The sequence below is a fragment of the Alosa pseudoharengus genome, unplaced genomic scaffold (genome assembly GCF_046254945.1).
Source record: "Alosa pseudoharengus isolate Yale_2024_CS ecotype anadromous, Long Island Sound unplaced genomic scaffold, YU_APseudo_1.1 YU_APseudo_1.1_scf_22, whole genome shotgun sequence".
Lineage (NCBI taxonomy): Eukaryota > Metazoa > Chordata > Actinopteri > Clupeiformes > Clupeidae > Alosa > Alosa pseudoharengus.
This window is the reverse complement of record NW_027468680.1, coordinates 27,950,445-27,973,651: the sequence shown is the minus strand read 5'-3', so window position 1 is coordinate 27,973,651 and position 23,207 is coordinate 27,950,445. Positions and strand designations below refer to the sequence as shown.

At 44.7% G+C, this 23,207-nt stretch overlaps 2 protein-coding genes across 4 annotated transcripts in view; both read right to left on the bottom strand.

The window, feature by feature from the left end:
• Positions 1-288: 288 nt before the first annotated feature.
• On the bottom strand, positions 289-6,053 carry kbtbd11 (kelch repeat and BTB (POZ) domain containing 11). Its single transcript, XM_076299566.1, has 2 exons — positions 5,598-6,053; positions 289-4,780 (listed from the first exon to the last, which is right to left on the bottom strand). The coding sequence occupies exon 2, from the start codon at positions 4,516-4,518 to the stop codon at positions 2,380-2,382; it is 2,139 nt and encodes a 712-aa protein (XP_076155681.1). The 5' UTR covers positions 4,519-4,780; positions 5,598-6,053; the 3' UTR covers positions 289-2,379.
• A 1,749-nt stretch (positions 6,054-7,802) lies between these two features.
• Positions 7,803-23,207, bottom strand: part of arhgef10 (Rho guanine nucleotide exchange factor (GEF) 10) — a 53,302-nt gene continuing 37,897 nt past the window's right edge. For all 3 annotated transcript variants that reach the window (XM_076299562.1, XM_076299563.1, XM_076299564.1), the window contains 5 exons: positions 23,042-23,199; positions 18,908-19,050; positions 16,009-16,183; positions 10,185-10,307; positions 7,803-9,470 (listed from right to left, as the gene is read on the bottom strand). In XM_076299562.1, coding sequence (XP_076155677.1) covers positions 8,980-9,470; positions 10,185-10,307; positions 16,009-16,183; positions 18,908-19,050; positions 23,042-23,199 — 1,090 coding nt within the window. In that variant the 3' untranslated portion in view covers positions 7,803-8,979. The remainder of the gene's footprint in view (positions 9,471-10,184; positions 10,308-16,008; positions 16,184-18,907; positions 19,051-23,041; positions 23,200-23,207) is intronic.

Sequence of the window (23,207 nt, the reverse complement as noted above, 5' to 3'; positions counted from 1 at the left end):
ATTAGTAGTAACAGTATGTTAAACACATCAGTTATGGTGTCAGTATCTGCTGTCAGGAACATTAGCCTTCTGTTCAGGGGACTGCACAGAATTTAATATATTTCATGCCAAAGACTAAGTATTTGCCTTGGATAGTTATATACATACATACATACATACATACAAGTGACAATTAAATGTTCTTCAACTAACACGTTGTCATACTTGGTAATACTGTGCTGTATTAATGTTTTTTAAAAAATGGGGGGAAATAAGTGGTCTTATTTTCAATAATTCAAAGTGGAAACCTTCATTTTGAATATTTTATTCTCTGTTCTGATTTATCATTGAAATGGTTCGTTTAGCAATTAGAGTAACATTAGTTTGTTAGAAAGCCTTGGACCACAAAATGAAAACCTTGTCAAGCCATTCACTTCAACAGCACACCTAAATTCATTCCTCTTAATAGTCTTGTAATATAATGAAGCCAGCCAGCCAGCAACATACCAAACAAATACATTTAGCAAACCACATCCATATCGTCAATGCAAAACGGCTTTTTTCGAGACTTCTATCTTGTCCCTCTGTGCTTCAGTTGCTCTGAAGACATCATCGAAGTCTTATTAATATTACAAAACAAACAACTCATAGGAAGGGGAGACAGTTGACTGCTAATGGTATTCCATTCTGTAAGTGCAACAAGTTCAAAGGGATTTGGCATACAAACACAATACAAAATCTGTCAGAAGGGTAGTGGAAAGTGCCGTCGGTACTCTATTGATAAAATCTATCAGATGCATTTAGAACTAAAGTCTATCATAACGATTCCAGTTTGTGTGGAGGTTGTAGGTCAAAAGTAAACATTCTGTTATTATTGACTGCTAAATAACGGAAACAAAAAAAAGATAAATCTTAGTGCCCAGAGATCCTATTCCAGACTGGTGAAGTGTCTCTTAATTTGACAAAGGCAGGGAGAGTTCAACAGTCGCCGTACATTGACAGAAAAAAGCAGACCATGTGCCCAGTTCACATTCTTCATATAAAAGCCCCTCTGTCTAGCGGTTGACCATGCTCTCACAGTTCCTATAGCAACACACTGCCACCACCATCGGGCTCTGTTCTGCTCCGCACAATAGCAGCAAGTGGTACCAACCTGATTAGAGCTATGTTATTGCTTAGACAGTGTCATATGTGGAGATGGAATAGTTTTTCGCTTGTTTGCCTGCGTCACTGTCAGAATACTGAGTGCACTCACCTTGAAGGAATTTTCCAAATGTGCCTCAGACTGACTCAGAAAAGCCACCTGATGTTAGCAAAACCCTCCATATTTAAACTGTCTTTGGCAATGTTTTGAGATTACACTTAAAGGAGCCAGGAATGATGATCCCTTTGACTACATATTATTCAAATTACTTATCATTGTCACTTCTGAATTATACCTGTCCACAGTCAATGCACACATTGTGCTCACAACTAGCATATTTAATACCATTTTTGAAATATTTTATCAACTGAGAATAAGTTCAGGTATGCCTTTTTGTTGAAATCAATATGTGTGGTAATACTTCTATAGATTTCCTCTCCAAATAGTATTTATTGTCCATCATAGTAAAATCATACTTACTTCTAATATAATATTAATTGTCTTTTATTTGAAGAGGGCTTTGACGTACTGTAGCTGCTCATACACCTAAACAGTTAAAGGTGAAGTCTGTGACTCAGTTGCACGAAAAGTTGTTGACATTTGAGTGCAACAGCCAATCAAATGACCCCCATCCCTTCCATGCTCCTGAAGCACTGCGTTAATTGGTTGGGATTGTTTACAGTTCTGTCTGAGCCACTGTGTTGTTGCCCATTTACAGAGCCAGGACTTTTTGTTAGTGGTAACATCAAACAGACAGCTGGAGGACCAAAGAAGCAATTTGTTGAGTTTGACCAGATTTATCTGGGATTACAACCCCAAACTGCAATTTGCATAGGACCTGTATTTGCACAATGGATAGGCTCTGTAGTTTTGATGTGCTATTTTCAACAATGGGCAACGACTTCAGGTTTCTTGCCATTAGCAATACTTAAATGTTCTCAAAACATCTATTTTTAACAACAATCACAAAAATCACCCAAGTGCACAAAAGAGACAGTACACAGGAAAACAAAATAGTAAAAGGATTATGTAAGTGATGTTGCTTCTTGTCTTTGTTACAAAACATTGTCCTTTTAAGGCGCCCTTGTAAAATGTTTTCCTCCCACCATGCAAAGAGACATTCTATTTTCGAGCAGTTAAACCGGGCATGTCAAACTCCACGAAAAGTAAAGCTTAAATGATTTAATCATGCTTTATCCCACTCTCTCCATTCCAGTTTTTTGTCAGTTGTGAGATGTGGAAGAGAAATGGTCTAATTACATGTTTCTTTCCCCCCGCTCGGGCAAACTCAAGATGAATGGAAACAATATGCCCTTTGCCTCGATTGGTGCCTTCAGCGGTTCCTCCACAAATTGTGCATTTTCCTCCTCCACCACAAACTGCAGAGTCTGGGACTTGTTGACACAGTAGATGCAGTTACCAATGACAGCACACCTGAAGGGCTGGGGGCTGCTCTGCTGGAGAGAGGAGCAGTCGTGCCACATCTTCACAATGGTGTTGTACTTGAAGACGTTCACCCCTTGCTCCCTGTTGATGTCAAACCTGTAGATGAAGCTCTTGAGTGCCACCATGTCGGTGGAGCGCTTCCTACTGTTGTTGTAAGGGCATTCTTGCCATTCGTCCCTCTTGGGGTCATACCTCAGGAGGCGGTAGAACAGGGAGCCTCCGGATACATACAGCTCTCCATTGCAGGTGGTGGCCTCGTGGGCTACGGCAAAGGCTCCTTTGGGAAGAGGCGCCACAGTGGTCCACCTGTCCATCCGGGGGTCATATTTCTCCACAGTGAATAAGCACTCGCCACCAATAGCGTACAGGTAGCCATCCACAGATACCAGCTTGAGCTGTGAGCGTGCTTGGTTCATGGGACGCACCTCACTCCAGCGGTCGGTGATAGGGTTGTAACAGAACACTTTATCAGAGACTTTTCCTTTGTCACCGTAGCCCTTGATACCCCCAGCCACGAAAAGGTAGTTGTACATTGTGCAAATTCCACAGCCCTTTGTGTTTATTTCCTCGGGCATCAGAGTCAGCACCCGCCAGTCTTTTGTGCTCTCACTGTAATAATAAATCATGTGATTTTCCTCGAAGGAGGCCACGGACAGAGGGCTCTGCGGGCGGCTGTTATTCCGACTCTGGGGACGACTGCTGACACGGTCAAAGACGTCGTTGATCTCGGCCACCATGAGAGACTTCTTACCGTCCATTCTCGTCCTCAGGATGAGATCCCTCTCCGACCCTGTCAGACGGCCGTAGACGGCAGGATCCTTCAGCACTTGCAGGAAATTATCACTCATGAACCGGTAGGCTGTCTCCTTCAGCTCACTCAGTCTCTGCTTCTTAGCTATGCTTAAAATCTCGTAGCAGTTCTCTGTGGTGATCTGTTGCGACATTGTATCCATCGCAGCTTGCACGGCACAAGGGATCTGTAGGATCTTGGCTCCAGTAATGACATCCACCACATTGTCCTTAGTTACATTCATTTGCGATGTGTAAACATAGTCTATCAAAGTAGTCAAAGTCTTGTAGTTGACCCCTTTCACTTTAAGAATGTCCCGGGAGAGACGGGCCTTGAAATAGTCACTTTTCTCGGCTAAAACCGATTTATGTGCTTGGATCTTTTGCCCGCCCACTTCAATGACTAAGTCAGGGTTTTCCCTCGATGAAGGGTCTCCTTTGACATTTCCTGTGCTTCCCTCGGTCAGCTCTGGGTGTCCATGGACACTATTGTTCTGCGTGAGATGCGACATGTTAATCATATTGCCCAGGTCACGTGATGTCAACAGTGGCTCCTCTGGAACAGAGCTGACATTCTGCATCTGACAGTGACTTCTCACAGCATTGCCCGCTCCGAACAGGGAGGAGTTGTCCAGTTCGTCTTTGGTCTTACTTTTGAAGCAGGGTCCGAGGCTGCAGGGAACCTTTGGCCTGGCGCCGTTGCTCTCCTCCTTTATGCCGTTTTTGTGGAGAGAGTTGTGGTGGTCTCTCTCGGGGTTGAGCTCTTGTGCTTTAGATGTGTCCAGTGGCTGGACGTGATCCTGAAAACCACTGTCTCTGGACCCGCCGTCCAGCATACAGTCTCCCACCGATAAACCGATCACTGAGCTCCCCATCTGATCCTCTGGCACATTTGTGTCCCATTCTGTCCACTGTTGATGCAGACTTTGCTCGTCTCGCAGTAATTCCATGTCAGAGGCTGCATATGCTGCTTCAGAAACTCCTTGATTTTTTTCCACGGAGTTGACTGATGTACCAGGAGAGTCAGGGCTTGCTGCATGAAAGATGACGTCAGCTTCCACTGTGAATGTGTTTGGGCCTTGCAAAGCGACATTCACACTCCCTTGGTCAAAGTTCAGACTTTGAGCCGACATGTTGGAAGAAACACAGTCGTTCTGCATTTTGACACATATGAAACCACCTCAGGCATTTATGGAGGAAGCATGCCTCATATGCAGCAGATTCAGGATAGGTGGACTCACTGCATAGGGTCTTATGGCTGAGAGAACCAAGACTCCATTGACTAGTTTTTCATTTCTCTGACCACAAAAATCTTACTTTTCCTCCCTTGCAGCAGTTTGACTGTGTTTGCACTTTAGTCTTGAGTTCATGCAAATATGCAAAAGTCCAATAAGATCACTGAAGTCCTGTGGGGCTGTCAACCTGTTTTAAGTGGGGGGAAAAAAACAATTAACTGCTGATATTGACAGTTACAGAAGTTAAACACACAGCATGCACAAAAATGACTTAATAACTGACAGTTTTCTACAGGTTGACTAACTGACCATAGAACATAAACCCATATTTCACCTTTGTATGTCATAGGGACACGACATATCAGTAAACATAACGGAACTCGGAGGGGCGCTATTAGCCTATATTCCGGGCAACCAAATGCATCTTTACAAAAAGTAAGATAACCCGAGGGACGGCTCCAAGATACATGCTATTAAGTAAAACCAAGTCTAAATCTTGTGTTGCCTAGAATCCCATATCCTTCACGTAGCCTAAAAGTCTTAACACAAAAGGTATTTTTTTAGTGTTCTCGCGGGATCGAAAATAATACAATCCAAGTGACAAAGAATATGACACAATACAAAGTGAGAGCCCATCCCTATCAGCATGTCATATTCCAAGTGCCGACGAACGGCGCAATCCTTTATGTGTGTTAATCACGATAGACATAAGGAGCATGCTCAGTCAGCACGTCTCTGCTGACGGAGAAAGGAGGATTATATGTCAATGAGAAAAAGGAGCATCCCTAGCCCACGATGCATATTATGCTCTTTTCATTTCAATGCATTGCATGTTGCACCATTATATGGGCGCAGTAGGCTATGCAAACTATTAGGCTATATATATGCGTTACGTTATTGTTTGCAATTTATGACAGGTTAAGGCGTGGGCCACAATCATGCAGTGCGACAGGCATCCCTAATGGCACATTTTGAAATATAACATCGCTAGGTCAGATACTCACTGAATAATCCGAAACAGTCTGAAGCAAAGGTATTCCTTGTCTCTGGCAAAATCCTGTTATGTAAGGTAGTCGCAGTCCCTAAACGGACTCAGTGATTTTAAGAGAAGCAGTTCAGTCCTTGCTAAGCCGTCGACAGTTAAAACTGGCTATTTTAAATTCCACACCACCACATCACATCGCTGCTCTGACGATGTCCGCTGTATGTCATGACTCTCCGGTCCGGTGTGGTTTCAGGTATGGGTCAGCACTGACTATTGTCTCCAACTCACGTTGCCTTTGATAGATGCGCCGAGACGAGCAACAGTATGAAGTCCGTCTGGTATCACTCGGGGCTAACAAATGCGCGTTTATAATGGCAACACGCACATGTCATTTCCTCTCCAGAAGCCAGTCGAAATTCCCAGTATTTGTTCAGAATATATTCCGACGGTGTTATCCGATGTATAACCTGCGTGAGTGCCGTGACAGTGTTTTGAATGTACAGCAGACTCGGTTAGTTATTGATCTAAACCACACCCCCTTTTATGTTAACCCTACACACCAACCCAGGTTCTTGCGATGCGTATTCGCGCTTTGAGGTGCAGATGGACATTCCTGCAGACACGTCGCTCCTCGACGCAGTGAATACTGAGACAGACGATGGGCCTCCCGATTTCTGGAGGGAAAGCCCAGCCCGTCTTTCATGTCGCCCTCGTGGAATTTCTGATTGATTCCATGTCACTCCGAAAAACCTCGTGATTACTGTAGAAAGGGTATTGTATTACATAGGGTTGTGTGGACTACAGCTAATGGGAGAGGTATGCGACATGACCATTTTTTTTGCACATCCGTGTGCAATATAGTATATTTGTGTAAAATATGTTTGCAATAGCAATTGACTCAGACATTCATAGTTGTACCAGTAAGTGGATCTTACAATAGAGTGAAAAAATATAAATAGTTATGTAACTGCAGTAATTACTAATTGGATACATTTTCTGTTAATTAAGCCAAGTTTTGTGGCAAGGTTTGTCATGGGGATGTGTTCAGTCGTGACTTGCAGGTGGTTATTTTCTGTCAGGGCTTTCAGCTGCAGTTCTTGACATAGCCTACTGAATGGATTTTCACATGGCCTTCATGGTGTAAAAATAGAGGCGCCTTATTGAGCCATCACAGGAACATCACAGATTTATCAACGCCAGGGATTACACAGCATTCCTGGTAGAAGGGAATTCACAGTGAAAGGAAGGGGGTAGGGGTGTGGGTCTGAGGTTGAGGTCATAGATCTATGGACTGGAGATGATGGGAATGAGACTTCGCTGATTCTACTAGCCCCAGTCAGATCTCGAGGGAGGCTGGAATGACAGAACTCCTGACTCAGGGATGTCTATCTCTCTGTCTGATGATGCTCTGACTCTGCAGTTAGCAGGATTTCCTTTGTGAGGCTGCCAGCTGCATAGTACTTGGGGGTGAATGTCGTTGTGCCATACCAGTCATTTATGTTCTTTTAGTTTTGAGATATGGAATTATGGGGGAAAGTGGCTGCAATTATCACCCTTTTCAGTAGTTACGTTATAGCTAGGACGGAAGCCGACGTGCAGAGAGTGAATGTGAATTTGCAGAAGAAATTATATTAAATAATAAGTATAATAAATCAGTTTTACTGATATGGGTAGGCCAGAATTAATGATCAGATTAAAATTAACATGCCTATTCATGATTCACAAATACCACGACTAGTTCTGTGTCTGCTGGTGTCCCTGAGAAAAGACATGTTTTGAAGTATACAGAGACCTTGCCTTTGGCCAAACAGTGGCATTCACAGCGTCTGTTTGCACTGGTGCCTAATCTTGCTGCAGCACGTTGACTGAATAGGGAGATAAACCTGTAAACCTCAGTCCTTTCTGGAAAACTGCTTGCAATCCATTCTTAAGCACTCATATCACCCAGATCCTTTGGCACTTCAGGCGAGTTCTTGTTCCAGCATGTGTTCAAGGCATACTACTATATAGTTTATTGATGGTTTGGAGCACTTATATAGCTGAGATAATATATAAGACCTGAATTTGTACTGCTGTGGCTCTGGGGAAATGAATGGTAAAGTAATGAGAAGCAGGGACCATGTGTCTAAAATGGTCTCATATCCCCAGATCCTGAGATATGCTAAGATTTATGTTTTAGGATGCATAATAACATTGGAACGACTCAACACATGACTAAAAATGGTTAAATCTTTAGTACAATGTTTAATAATTAATCATTTGAGACAAAAGCATAATTTGATGACAACACTAAATATGAAAATACACCAAAAAGATGGATAAAACATTTCATAAATGTTAATATACACATCAGGGATACACAGTACAATGGTTCAGAATAAAGCTCTGGGTTATCTTAAATACATTTTAAGTCTCAAGCTTAATTTAGATGTTTGATGAATGTCTCTTCTTTGATATAAAAGACAAAAACAAAATGACACCTCCATCTCATTCTACAATCACAATGGAAACCTGGCCAGCCAGTATTTCCCCCTCGTATCGTTATTACTCCATAGTTATTACAGAGGCTATCAGCAGAACTGCAGTCAAAACATCATGGCCATTCACTGGGCCATCCTACTACTGCATGTGTTGGCCTAAGACACGGAGCAGGTCTCGAAATATTTATGTTGGTAAAAAAGTAAAGAACAAATCATATCCATGTCTGCAGGGAAGTGTAAGAAAAGATAAGACAAGAGTTGTATCAGGAAGTTGACACATTGTGTTACTTGGATTTCTTGTAGAAACAGCAATAGAAGGATGGAAAATTCATACTATGCAAATTGCATATATTAAGCCAACGATGACTGCAAAGTAGACTCCTCCCTCAGAAGAAAAAAACAAACAAACAAAAGGAGTCAATAGTTGCAATAGACGCTCATCCAGTCCATAACAGGATATTAGCCATGTTATTCCTCTTTTGTAAATTTGCTTTATGAAAAGACGTTTCAGTAAACAAAGGTGGGTTATGTGTTCATAACCAGAAGTCCATGTTGCAGGTGCCATGACTAAGTGGTTCCAAAGAGTTTTTGTCTGGGCCCTCCTATCCTATAATTAACACTGTTTTGAAAATCCCTATAGATTGGAATCTTCATTCACTTAAATGTGATGTACTCATCTCTAAACGGTAATCCCTCATCATGTGACCCAACTAATGAGCCTATATGTTCACTAGCAAACAAACTATCAGTGAGTTTCCATAGGAACCTGACTGGATTCAAGTAGGACAGCAACCCCCTCTTTGATATCTGGCCCTAACCAAGAGCTCATAAAGAATAAACCGTGGGGCACTGCGGGTCTTAGTCTGGTGTGGATGCCCACCCTGTACTACCCTAAGTAGTCCTCCTCCTTTTTCCCCCTCCTCACACATTAGCCAGAGGGATCTGCCACACCATAATTGTCGACATGGTTTCCTCATGCCGCGACTGTTTGGTCTTCCTGTTCACCCGGCGGTGACCCAAGCCTCCCGAGACGACGAGCAAAGAGCTCACGTCCACCTTCTGGCTGCGCTTGCCCTTCTGTGTGTAGGCCGGGTCGTTGAGCTGTTCGTAGATGGCGCCGTCCTCCGGGCCGTGCTCCAGTGACCCCTGGGAGAGGGCCAGTGAGCCGCAGGACAAAGCATCCTCAGTGGTGGCTGAGGGGCTACTGGTGTCACCTGTGCAGATGCCTTGCTGGTCCTGGACGCAGTTTGGGGCCGCGCCAGGCGAACAGGGGGGCCTCTCCCCCTCGGGGGGCCCTGGCTGGCTGGGTGGGCTGCCGGCGAGGCTGCCCTGTGGTAGGTTGCACACCGCCGCTGCCATGGTGAGAAATTTGACTGGACTGTTGTGAGCGTGGAAAGACACCATGCCTCTGCCTGTGTTTACAAACCCCATCACACACACACAAACACAAACACACACACACACAAAATGTTCATTAGTTGAGACTCAAATCCTAAAATGTTTTTGCTTAACTTTCCTGAACATGTGAGAGTAAATTATAAACCCAATTATCTTGTAAGACATTTCATGGTGGTCTCGATCTACTTTGGAGGTGAAGGAGGAATTTAAGGATTCTAATTACAGCTCACTTCAGATGCTCGGTCATCTTAGAGAAACATTAACATGCCACTTGCAGCTCCAAAGTCTCAAATAGTTTTGTGACAGACAAAATATGCACTACCTAACCCTAGGGCCACACTGTACCTTGCATTGCTATAGACCCCCTTGTCTGTTCAGCCGCTGATTGATGTTGCAGGGGCGTAAAACGACTTGCTTTCAACAGCAAACGCAAGGGAGTCGCCCATTTTGATCACAAAGGCCATTTAGCACGGAATGAGGCTCTTAGCCAGCACTCCAATTATCAGGATACAATATCTCTGTGAGAGAAGGTCAGCTACTAAAATAAACCAGTCTGGGCCCGGTCTTCCTGTCTAATTACTAAACCAACATTACCCCCTCCAGACCCACCTAAAGCTGCATGGCAGCTGGAAGGCGGCAGCGTTGGGTTTTGATGGAAGGAGTTCATTGGAAAGGGTGTCATTATCCAGGATCCACAGGATCAGCATGCTTTATAGGACAGTGCTCACCTGTGACTTTGGGGATTCCCTGGAGTCGAGGGACAGACAGAGCCACGATCACACCCAAGTTGGTCCCCACAAGAAGCAGGCTGTGACACACAAGTAGACTGCTCACAGAAACCCTCTGGTGCCCTAGGAGAGTAAGACACATGTCTACATCCAATTCCTACCACAGTGACAAGACAGAAGAAACTGAATTATTACTTTTTTTAAACCCATTTTACAAGCCAAATGGTAGCCTAAGCACTACAGGTTTAATTTGTAATGAAGCTATAACATAATTATGAAGACCTTCTTGAACCCATTTACCATTGAAGTGTAATATTTTATTAGAATCTGTGATTCAGTGTTAGCATGGAAGAATATTAATGGACACTTTCATGGAGCCGCGTAGGTGTGATATATCAGAAATCTGAGGGAAAGTTACTATGGCAATGGTGCCTAATAGCAAATGGTTTCCTAGGAAACCTATAACATGTTGCTCAGGAACACAATGAGGTTTCACTTCGATATCTCCTAACAATGCATGTGTTCCCCTTCAGGCTGCTCAAGTTAAAATGTTGCACAATATTTCAATAGTTATGCAATAGTGAACTAATTGCAACACTTGGGTGAGGCCAGCAGAGTCTTGTACTGGGTAAATGCCTAAGGGAGGAGAGAGCGCTCTGTAACTGATCTAGTAAGGGTTAAGTCGACACAATCAATTAGGAGTAAAATGCTGCTTTGTGATTTCGCCGAGCAACGGTCAACATAGTCCTTCTGGGAACAATGGCTGATTTGGCTCGGAGTCAGTTCACTTCTAATCACCCGCTGTGGGTGAGTTGGCCCATTTGCCTAATCTAAGCTAACCTCACAGCACATTAGCTTCACCATGGGAACCCTGATACTATAGCAACAGTTAGGAGAGCACGAGGCTAGCAATTACAGTTGCTCAGATTTGTTGCAAATTGAATACAAATGATTCAACTGAAAAAAGGGCTCCAGGTGAATGGACCCTACAGTGGCATCTGCTCATATGAGTGGTGCAGTTGTCTGTGCTGGGGTCAGCCGAATCTCTCTGACCAGTCGCATGTGTTCTGCTGAGGAACACTGAATAGTCAGAGTGCAAAGCCCATAATCCCTTGAGGCTGCACGATTGCGAGATCCCGATGGTGTGGCCTGACCCCTGCTCTGACCCCTCTGAGAGAAGCATCATCTCTGATGACTACTTTACACAGCTGGACAGAACACGTAATTTTCCAGCTAAGCATGAACTGAAAGACTCGGAACTTGCCTGACAGTCTGGACTTGGCTGACCTTCTACTTTGTTCATTTTAAGGTGGGAAAAAGGCTGATCATTTCTCAACATGTTCAGCACAACCCCCATATTATTCCAGTTCCCCAGGCACAGCCTGTACTTAAAAGAAGCACAACCAACATCAACATGTTATGGGCACATTTCATTCCCCACACAACAGGCTGGCTTTGATGTTTACCTACACAAGGTAGATCACAAGATTAGGACCACTTGAACTTGAGCCATTCTATGAAAACCTATGAAAAAAAAGCTGGCCTCATGTTACAGTCAGATCCAGGTTTGGACAGAGTACAGTAGGTGTGGACTTCACCCCCCCCCCCCCACACCCCGAGCTAGCAACTATGTGCAGCAATTGCAGAGGTGGCTGCCCAGACACTAATGAAGAGGCTGGAGGTGTTGTTTGCTGGCCCCTGCTTGTTTATGCCCATTAGTGCACACGGCTGGATATGTAGGTCACCAGAGACAAAGCCTCCAGCCCAGGCCCTCCCCTCTCCCCCACCAGGCCCGCAGGTCGGGGCTGACCAGAGAGCATCTATCAGGAGAGCGCAGAGTGGCAGGATAGCCATGACGCTGCAGATCCTGCTTTCACGGGAGATTTACCTCTGGCTTACATTCTTTTTGAATCAGTGCATTAACACAGGGACATTATGGAAAGGGATAGTGGTTTTAGAGACATACTGTATGTACAGTCTGTTGTGGCAGTAATCTTGAGAAAGTAATAAGGGGCTTACTAATTTATGTGTTTGATTTCACCAGCTGTGCATAATAATTGCACAACCTCTTTTATTCAAGTGAAAACTCCAAGCCAGCTTAAGTTTTGAGTCCTAACAAAATAATTGTCAAACTTAACTGAGATCAAAAGGCACTGAACATATGGAATACTTGCTTTAAAAGTTTATACTTTTAAAGTATTTTTTTTTCCAACATGAATGTTTGTCTGCAACAGAACCAGCATAAAGAAAGCATGTATTTACACTGGAGCAGTTGAATGTGGTATTGTGTCCTAATTGAAGCCTAGGGTGAAATTAGGCTGCCGTTGCTAAACAGATAACCACAGGTCAAGAATTCTGTAATGGTGACATCACTATTGACATCAACATCCCCTGCGGAGCTTTCGGCCTCAACTGCAGGTCAAGCTGCTGTGGGTCCTGAGTCTTTGGCCTCACTAGTGATTGCTTAATGAAATCTCAGCTCAAGAAAACACTTTTCAGTGTATTAAGTTTCAGTTCTCCTGCACAGAAACACAACTCCACCCTGAATGAGACACAAAGGTTGGCCACTCAACCCATGTGCTGAGATTCCATTAGAGACATTTGTGTGGAGTTTTAGGTTTACCCTTATCATACCCATGTATTGCAATATCAACTAGGAGAGAGTTCTCTAGAGAGAGCAAATCAGCTGTTGTAACTCATGCCTATGACTGTACTTGTACTCTGCACAATGACAATAAAGTTGAATCTAATCTAATCTAAAAGAACTGCAACACTAATCCAGGAAAGACCTCAAATTACTAACAGCTTACAAACATGTTTTCCCGCTGGCTATGCAATATGAGTAATGTGTTTTCCCTACAGATACAGATATTTAAATATAGATATACACTATACTGTGTATTACATAACATTGTTCCTGGTGACATTTTCACTTCGGCTGTCACCAAGTCACACAACTGAAAATTTTACAATGTCATATTTGATAGCTGCCGTTTGATTTTAAATGAAGCCATTTTGACAGCTAATTCTGCCAAGATGTAGTTATTTATTGTGAAGGGGCACCATCTTTATAGCAACCATATTTTAAAAGCCTCAACTCAATTCACTTTCCACCCCTAGCCCAGTTTTTGAGGTTTAAAGCTTGTCGAGACTGCAGGTTTAACTGGCTGTTATGCTATTATTTCTAACATCGATTCATTTTGGCAACATGAATAGTATTGCTTGAAGAATGAAGACTAGGAAGAAATGTTCATTTCAAATAGCAGCAGCTGAGGTAACATTGAGGAATTTATCTTTTATGCATGAGAGGCACAGACAAGTAAAGGCTCTTTCACAGGCTGAAAACATTTGAACTTCAATCTGAACTTGTCCTGACAGATCACTGGCTAGCTCCTCAAGGATGGTTCTCAGTTACACAAAAGGCTCTGGGAGTGGTTTGTGGTTTCTCTGGAGACAGCAAAAAGGAAAACAAACGGTTAGGGTGGCGTTATCAGCGGAAGCTAGCTTTTGGTAATAGAAATCAGAAGGAACCCCCAAAGAGGAAGTCTTTCAAGCTGGTGGTCCTTAAAGTCGTCTTGTTCAAAACTGCACATTTGAAGTTAATAGGGAACCTGCCTTGCATGTGCTCCATCTCCCTAACAGTCTTGTCAGTAACTCTCCAAGTGACATGTATGATATTTGTTTTGTCATTACAACCTACACTGAGTGGAGTGTTTTGAGAAGCCTAAACTGAAGATACAACTGAAGGGTGTGATTTGTGAAGCGCTGGCTTGTAAAACAGGAAATGACACAAAACACAATAAAATGACATAAAAAACATCCCTGCTTTTCCATGGGTAACCCAGAGGCTGTCTTTTCTTCTGTATGTTTACATAATACATTTTGACGCATAGCTCTTTGCACCCAAACTCGGTTGCCGGTTTAATGTTGTTGCCAACCCTAATGGCACCACATGAGTTAGGACTGTTTTTCAAACGTGTCTCCCATTCCACCTTGTCAGACAAGGGCTGCTCTGTTTTATTTTAAAATGACACCCAATATGCCCTGGGGACAAAAATAAAGCAGGAACGTTTCAAAGGACAATGTAATTGGGTGAATTTGACTTAGTGAAAAAAATAAATCATGCCAAAATATCCTGCTAGTAGGGTACACAAAAAAGTACTTGATATTTTTTCTACACAGGGTTCCATGTTCCTCTCTGAAATGTTAATAAACCCATTACCAGCATAGAACCATTAGACTGAAGTGAGCTGAGCTTCTGAGGGCTGGTCCATATAGATATCCACGCGGAGGAGACCACAGCCGCATAGCTGCCACTGGACATGTATAAATAACACTTGCCCTGTCATGATTCAGCAACAGTCCTCAAACGGTACAATCCCAATGCACCACTAGGCAAAATGAGTCCACGATGGAGTGCGTTTGTAAGGAGCTTGAGGGAAGCTTACACAGAGCTGGCTGAGGCAGAACAGGGCTCTGACAGCAGATTAGAGGTCATGCACACTGATTATTTCTCCGAAAATCCCACTGATTCCGGACAGAGCAGTTCTGTAATGTTGTCACACATGTCCTTTCATTGGTTTTCTGTTAACTTCCTCAGTATTTCTGGTTGAAGATCACAGTGGTGTCAATGAATGTTTCATTTTGTTCCATTCATGTCCCCCATGGCCACAAAGATAACAAAAATATCACTGACATTTATAGTTCAAACGTCCATGCAAAGACAATGCCTACAGTGCTTATTTGTTACCATGGTTACTTCAAGTTGACCAAGAGAGAGAACAAAACAAAGGCTGTCATATGTGGATACAATGTAAGTAAGAGTTACAATATTATCTTCTCTCAGAAACTGAAAAAGGTTTTATATGCTTTTCTTCCTGCGGGCTAATCAATGTTGTTTTTTTCTTAGCTGGATAGCAGTCTAGGAGACCAGTGTTTCAACAGAAATACCAAATACCCAAATCCTGACAAAGCTTTGAGAGTACATCTGCAACATGTTAACATATGGAGGAAAAAAAAATATCTTCAGAGGGGTTCAACAGATTTGGTCTATATTAGATTAAGGTCAATTACAGGGGTATACAGGGGTTTTCACCCAGGGTATTACATCACAAAGACAGCTTACAGTGAACAAAATCCAGATTTAAGTCCTTGGCAGGGAATGACTCCTTTTAACAAGAAGTAGCCATATTAGTCAAAGCCGCACTTAGATAAAAGCCCATCTGAAAACTTGAAAATAGGCCTTTATATCCACAAGTTTCTCACACTGTTCTGCCATACTTCAACTTCAGAGCCACATTGAGCTGCACTAACTGCACCATATAAGTAAAACACAAGAGAAGTGCAAGCCCAGATCCAGGCATTGATATTATTCTCTGCCTTTCATGTCCTGCTGTGGACAGTTGACCAAGCTGAGGAACAAATAATAGGCTACTCTACTGTCTGTGCCGGAAGTCTTTGAAGGTTGTGACAGGAGGCTCATCCAAACAGGACAAAACAAGCACTGCAGCGGATGAGCTAATCCACTTCACATGTTGACAGAGTTAAAGAGACACAATGAGGGCTCAAAGAATACCTCTTTTGTCCAGAGGTATGACTCGTGCTGCAGACATCTGAGACATTTGGTATTTGTTTTTCTAAGCAAATAATCTGGCTCTGCAGTACCTGTTTTACAGTAAAAGATGCTCCCACTACAAGGACCTTCCAGTGCTTGCCATTACTGTGCTAATTCAGACAGAATAGATGGCAGGTGAGTGATACAGGCTGTCTTTGTGGCCGGATGGGATGTGGACGTATGACGGCTGGCCCAGGTGAGGTGGCTTACCTGAGAGGATGCTGTTGACGGGCGTAGCGATGTTGATGTCCTGCAGGTGCTCCAGGGTCTCGGTGTGGAAGAGACGCAGCGTGGAGCCCGAGCTGAAGGCGATCCAGATGCCCACGCCGGCCACCACCATGTGGGACACCACCATGCCCTCCTCCTGGTGAGCCTCCAGCTGACGCTGATGCATCGTGGGTAAGAGCAGAGAAGGTGCGTGCGTCAGTATGGCCTTACACAACAACCAGTGTCATGGAGGACTTACAGAACCTTTGCACAAAACAGAAGTATTCAAACAAATGTGGCCCAGACAAAGAGTCATTATCCCAAATACATTTCAAGATATAAAGTATTTATACTACAAACAGAGAAGGGCTAATGTTAAAATTACATTTTGTAAATCAGTGTACAAGATCACAGTAAAGTGATTCAGACAATCTTCAAGACATTGATATGGTTGGAGGTGTATGTGGTTTGTTTGCTCAGGTGGAGGATACTGTGTGAAGGTATGCTCCTGAAGCACTAGAGCAATTCCAGGCCTTTAAATAGCTAACACATTGCACTGTGGTCTGTGCTGGCTTGCAACCTGGAAAAGATCAATTCTATCGCGGTAATCCAATGACCATCTGAATTAGGTAACTGAAACCCTTACTACTGAGAGCCTGTGGCCAGTCTTCTGAATGAACCGTGGCACTCAGACTTTAGAGGTCAGATGGGTGCTGTTTATGTTCTCTTGGACACCATTTCATAGCAACAAACCAACTGTTTTTTTCTCCTCTCTGCTTTCTGGGAGGGAATGGATGGGTGGGGGGCGACACATAATTCCCTCAGATCAGCAGGAAGGGTTTTAAGGAAGCACGTCTGTGTGCATCCTGAGGAACCGCTTTGGCATTGGCCTTCCAAACAGAATCTTCTACTATTGTTATCATCAAATACCACATAGTCTTTCACACCGTATGTAGTTATCAATTAGGGTATGTCTGTTAGTGATATGCACATCCTCTGTAGACATAAATGTTACTACAGTAAATGGTGTACTGCCAACCTTTCAAAAAATCTTTAGCATGACTACGGTGGGAGATAAAATGAACGGTGTGTCCCACAACAGTTGCCAAGAACAAGTGCTTTTATTTGTACAACAACTGAATGGCACGTAGAGATAACCCACTGGAGAGAGTCAAAATCAGACTGACAGATTCAGACGGGTCCCGCTGTCTCTTGGTGGAGCTTGACCGTGTTTTTAATCAGGAGTGCAGCGTGTTGCTCTGATCCCACCAGCAGATTGAACTGGAGGAGAGCCAGCTCCTTCCCAAAAGCCTCACGGGGGGGACTTCGGAAACAACAGCCATCTGACACCACATGCTCCATGCTAACGTGCCTTTTCAATGCCTTCCTCAGTCCCTCTCCTACATTCAGACACACGTCCCCACACACGAATGGACAGAAATGCATGCGCACACACACACACGCACACACACACACACACGCGCGCGCGCGCACACATGCGCACACACGCGCACACACGCGCACACACACTCACACACACACACACACACACTTCACTTCTTCTGGTCTCGTAATTCCTTCCATCTTGTTGACTCTCTTTAACCCACCGCGTGTGTCTCCCTCTCTCTCACACACAGACATACATTCCCCTTTCCCCCATATTCCACCCCTCTCGCGTTGGTCCCATTTCTCCCCATTCTCTCTCGCTGGCCGTTTGGCTGTTGCTCCGTGGGCAGGTGGTCTCGTAATGAGCTTACTGACGAACGCCACTAACGAGATTACGCGTGGGCCGCGCGCGGAGCGGAGCGGAGAGAGGAGCGGCGGAGGGAGGACGAGGGGGAAGTGGAGCTTTGCTATTCCAGGATGGCAGCAGGTGCCCGTGCAGTCCAGTACAGTCCAGGCCCCCTGTGGAAACACAGCTCAGACGAAAAGAGCGGGAGAGAGAGAGGGACAGAGGAAGGGAGAGACCCTCCTGGGCCTCCAGAATTCAAAGAAGGCAAAGCCATGGGTGTGCCATGACATCACAGCGAAACAGAATTAGTAACTAGTAAACACAGCAGTTAATAGTCACGGAATGCGTTCTAGGAGTATTACATGACGAGCATTTATGATCTCCATTCTCCAAACTCAAATTCATTTTCTAAGAGACAAACATTTCTATTATATTTAATCATGCAAATTCAGATGCACCAATTCAGCAAATGGATTCAATGTGCCTGAATAACTGGCAGTGTGGGATGCTGGAGTATACCATCACATGTGAACTTTGGGCCCAGGATGCCATGGATGCTAGGACGCCCACGTCTCTCCTGCGTCTTTAAATAATCCACAGAGTACATGGAGGCGGGTGGCACAGCGAGGAGAAACTTCTCCAACAAAGACTTTCGTGAATCACAAGCGACTCGACCTCAAGTAACCCATCGGAGGCCATGACTGTTCCTGCAGCTGCAGTTTTTGATGTTGTTATTCTGTAGCACTACCATAAAACTTGGAATAAGAGACTAGGAACAAACTCAGGAGTATAGGGGGGGTTAGTTGAGAAACCTTGGCTAAGACATGGACATATGCCGATATGGATGGGAGGTGTGTGTGGCAGCAAGGATGTTTGACTTTGCTCTTGATGTGGTGGGTCAGAGTGAGGTCCCCTCTTCCTGTTTGCTCTCAGGGAGGGGAACAATGTGGCGGCTGCCCTTTTTCCTCTGGAGGTGCGAGACAGCACTGGTTATGAGCCGCATGTGTGTGCGGGGAAACTTTCCGTTGTCTCTCGGAAAGCCCCGCTGGGAGACTTAACACGAGCCAGCTGGGGCCTCAGCAACGGGGGGCCACCTCAACTATCTACTCGGCTAAGCCTCCGGCCCCTTCTCTCTCTCTCTCTGTGTGTGTGTGTGTGTGTGTGGCATACCTCTACTGCATGGGTCTGGGTGCCCACAATGAAAACCTGTCCACCCGATGAGGCCCAGACGTGGTCCTCCACGGCGATCAGAGCTTTGAGAGGCAGCACCCCGAGCTTCAGCACCTTAGGGGAGGTCGAGTTCCAGGACCCATCTGGGGAGAAATGGAGAAAATGAAGTCTAATTTTAGAGCGCACCTTCTGACAGCAAGCCTCCCTGTAGCACTCTGTACTTCACACAGAGGTCCTGACTTCCTCTGCTGCACACTGCTTGCCATCACTGAGAGCAGTCATGCCAAACTTCACTCTAATTGGGAAGTATGCTACGTAACCTCGGCCCAGGTGGGGAGGGCATTCGTCATCTCCTTAACCACCCTACACACCTCCCATGCAGTGTCTGTGTGTCCGTGTGGGTACCCTACGCCATTTCTATTTACGCCACAAAGGCACCTCTGCAGTATACCAGCCCACACTTTCCCCATCGGCATCTCTATTCAGCACATTCCTCAGCAAGAGACTGAAGAGAAAAAAACGTGAGTGAATTGTCACAGAGTCCGAATATTTAATCAGAAACAGCGTGCAGCCCTGAGATGAGAAAACCTACATGATGAATTTCCCCCCTGAATACTCAAATGGCCGCTTTCAATTTACAACAGTGCATAATAGAATGTGCAGTGATTGTGTTTGTTTAGCCGAATCCACAAAGGCAGCTATTGAGGGGAGCCTCGCCACAGAGGGCACAGAACCTTCTGTAGAGCCTAATCACTAGGGAAGAGGCTACACTCGGCTCTTCTGTAGATGGAAAGAACAAGTCTTCTTTGTATGGATAAGTGTTCCTCTCTGTGTGTGTGTGTGTGTGTGTGTGTGTGTGTGTGTGTGTGTGTGTGTGCGTGTGTGATGTTAGCTATTTGGCTTGAAAACCCTGATATGCATCTTACAAATACATAGTTTGTATGCATGTTGTGGACTGACTTCATTACCACATAACCTTTTTAGTGACACATTACAAACCACAAGAAATTAGATTTGACCAAATTACATTCAATCTAACATGGACACACACACACACACACACACACACACACTCCAGATCAGGGGTCAAATCAGTTTTCATACTTAGTATGGCATTGGGCCAACAAACGTAATGCCTCGGCTATAACCATGTTATATTTGGAACTGAACATGAATAATTCATAATCCATTAGTACACAAGAGTTTCTTCTTGAAACACAGGATTTTACATAACCTTTAATGCATGGTATTTAGAATTGATGTTTCAATGACAGTTTTCTACAATTTCAGCAGAGCAAATACCACTGAGGTTCTATCTTCTACTTGCCAAAAAATTACGTAACAGGTGAGCTGTAACTTCCCTCACACGACATTTTCAAATGCAAAGTGCTCCCTAATCTACATGCTAATCCACTCAATGCTAGCTCATTCAATCTGACAAAAGCAGAGAGAGAGAGAGAGAGAGAGAGAGGGAGAGAAAGTGTGCTAGGAGAGCAGAACATACACAAAAGAATTTGGGAGAGAGGAAAGAGTGTGTGTGTGTGTGTGTGTGTGTGTGTGTGTGTGTGTGTGTGTGTGTGTGTGTGTGTGTGTGTGTGTGTGTGTGTACGTGTGTGTGCATGAGTGTGAGAGAGGTGGAAAGAGTGGAAAAGAGTAAGTAAATGAAGGGGGAAGGCTGACTTCAAGTTACACATGGGCAAGTTCAAATTGTTATGAAAGTGAGTCACCTACTAATGTTTGATGCTTATAGCCCGTGTCAGTTCGCTTTTCCCCTCTTTCCTCCACATTCTTTGAGTCCCATCAGTTTCAATCACTTTCAAAAAAGCACACACCTGGTTCAGACACTTCAAACGTCAGCTCAACAGCTCCAGCTCAAGAGAAGTCACTGAAGAACTGCGCTGGCAGGAGAAGCTGCCTCCGAGGCTAACTCCAGGGTCGGGATGGGGGAGGCTAATAAACACAACATTCCTGCTTTTATTTGTGCCATGGCTCATATTTCTATCACTGCTTGAATCACCACCGTGGCTCAGAGATATCAGACAGACTAAACTGTTCACAGTGCCGATATCATCCCATGGATGTTAGAACAATTAAATATTTGCGTGTCCTTTGCAGAGGATTACCGTCATTGCTTATCTTATCATAACTTTTCCGAAATCTACAAAATAAACTAGGACTCTCATAATGGCAGAATATCCTCACCCTACTTCCTAGAAGAAAAGACATTATGGAAAGTGTGACAAGGCAGGGAAGGAGAAAAGCAGCATTCCGCGCAAGTACTGAATTTCCGTTCCTGCATTTACTGGCCTGGCCTGGGGACAGGCATGGATCACTTTCCCTGTTTCCCCTCTTCACTGTGCCACATGACGTGATGCTGAGTCCCTCTTGCTTCTGCCATCTCCCCAATCGAAGACCTCATCTGCCCGGGCTTTGGATTAGAGGACTCAAAGCTCATTTCCTTGCCTCGGACCTTTTCAGCGTAAACACTGCCGTGATACGGTCAGGCATTCATTAAACAGAGCCGATAAAGGAAAGGGCAAACACCGGAGTACTGTACCTTCTCACAGCAACGACCAAATCATCACACACACACACACACACACGATAGGGTATGTATTATGTGGGAGCTATTTTTGGTGCTCATCCATGTTCCTTGTTGAATGATTAATAGACCATGGTGCATTGTGAGTTTTTTTCTCCCATATTTTTATTCTATTCTTTTCCCCTCAGGATGCACCTGCTGGGAGGAGGCCTTCAGGACAAGGAGACCTTCACACTCCGAGCAGAGCAGGGGGGCGTCTCTGAAGCTTAAATGATCATCATTTACACCCTTACTACACCCCTTTCATTACTACTTTCTGACAAGCAAGTTAAGACAAAATGTGGAGGTTGAAAAATAGGCTAAGTCAACCCCACTGTGTACTGCTTCATATGGCATTACCAGAGGCATACGAGGAGAGAGAGGGAGTGTATTGTGAATCCAAGAGGCTTTTGGAGTCAAACGTTGGGAATGTGTGTCTGAGCTGTGTGCACAGCCCTTCATCTCTTTCCAGAGTTACAGTCTGGTACTCAATGGGAGTTTCAAAAGTAGGTTTTTGGGAAATAAAGGCACATCTTTCCTCAGCTCTTTCTTCAGATGCCTGCACTGTAAAGCATGAAACTCACCCCACAAGAACATCAGGGAATTGACTCTGGTGAACACCACACACACACACACACGCACACACACACACACACACACACATGTTCCGTGGGTACTAGGTATTTTTTCTTTAAAAAAAAGAAAAACAATCTCCTTAGTCTTCTTCCCTGTCTACTTCTCTCTCTTTTGGTTTCAGTGCCTTGGCCTCCATCTTTATTGTCTCCTTCTGCTTTTACCTGCACAGCACAGGCAACATGAGAGTGTGTGGGAGGGCCGAGGCACTGGCAGTCCAGAGAGGTGGGCAAATACGCCAGCGCTAGCTTCCTCTCGCTCTCTCTGCTGCAGGGAAATAAATGGGTCACAACAAGCAGTTCAGCCGTTTTTTCCCAGCCAACCACGACGAGATCCTCAGAGGCACGACAGTCCAGAATAAGACAGGAAAGGAATGAGAGAGAGAGGGGGAGAGAGAGAGTGAGAGGGAGAGAGAGAGGAGCTCCAATCCTCTGTGATGCGTGATTCATCAGGGTCACCAAGGTGACGAGCTCTCCGCTCACCCAGCCTGACCCAGCCTCATCCTCCCTTCACCCACGCGTACACGTACACGCACACGCACACGCACACGCACACGCACACGCACACACACACACACACACACACACAAGCACCAGTCAGCAACACAACACGACACCATCACAGGAGAGAGTCAGAGAAAAAGACCAAAGGGGCAAGAGACAGCAACCGGCAGTGGAAGCACTAACAGATCAAACGTATTGCCAAAACAGACAATTCTCTTTTATGAGGACAGGGCCCACATCTAGGGCTGATTACATAACTAACTGTTTGGGAGCCTTCAATCTGCTGGAGAGGCAGCACAATAATGTGTTCAATGATGTGCAACACAGCACAGCCATCCATCCATGCGGGCACAAACACAATAAGAGGGAAACAGGAGTTGGCAGACTGCTCTCTCCTGTCGTGGAGCGGGGCCTTACCTGGAGCTCTGGAGTAGATGGCCAGTGATCCGCTGACCAGGCCCACGTACAGACACTGGCACGTGTACACCAGGCATGTGACGGTGGATTTGTCTGGCGTGAAGAAATGCTGCAGACGGACCTTCTTGGACCGCTGGCTGCTTTTGTAAACACAGACACTGGGGGA

Excerpts from the sequence above, each read along its gene's own strand:
- kbtbd11 (XM_076299566.1), bottom strand. The coding sequence starts at position 4,518 with ATGCAGAACGACTGTGTTTCTTCCAACATGTCGGCTCAAAGTCTGAAC.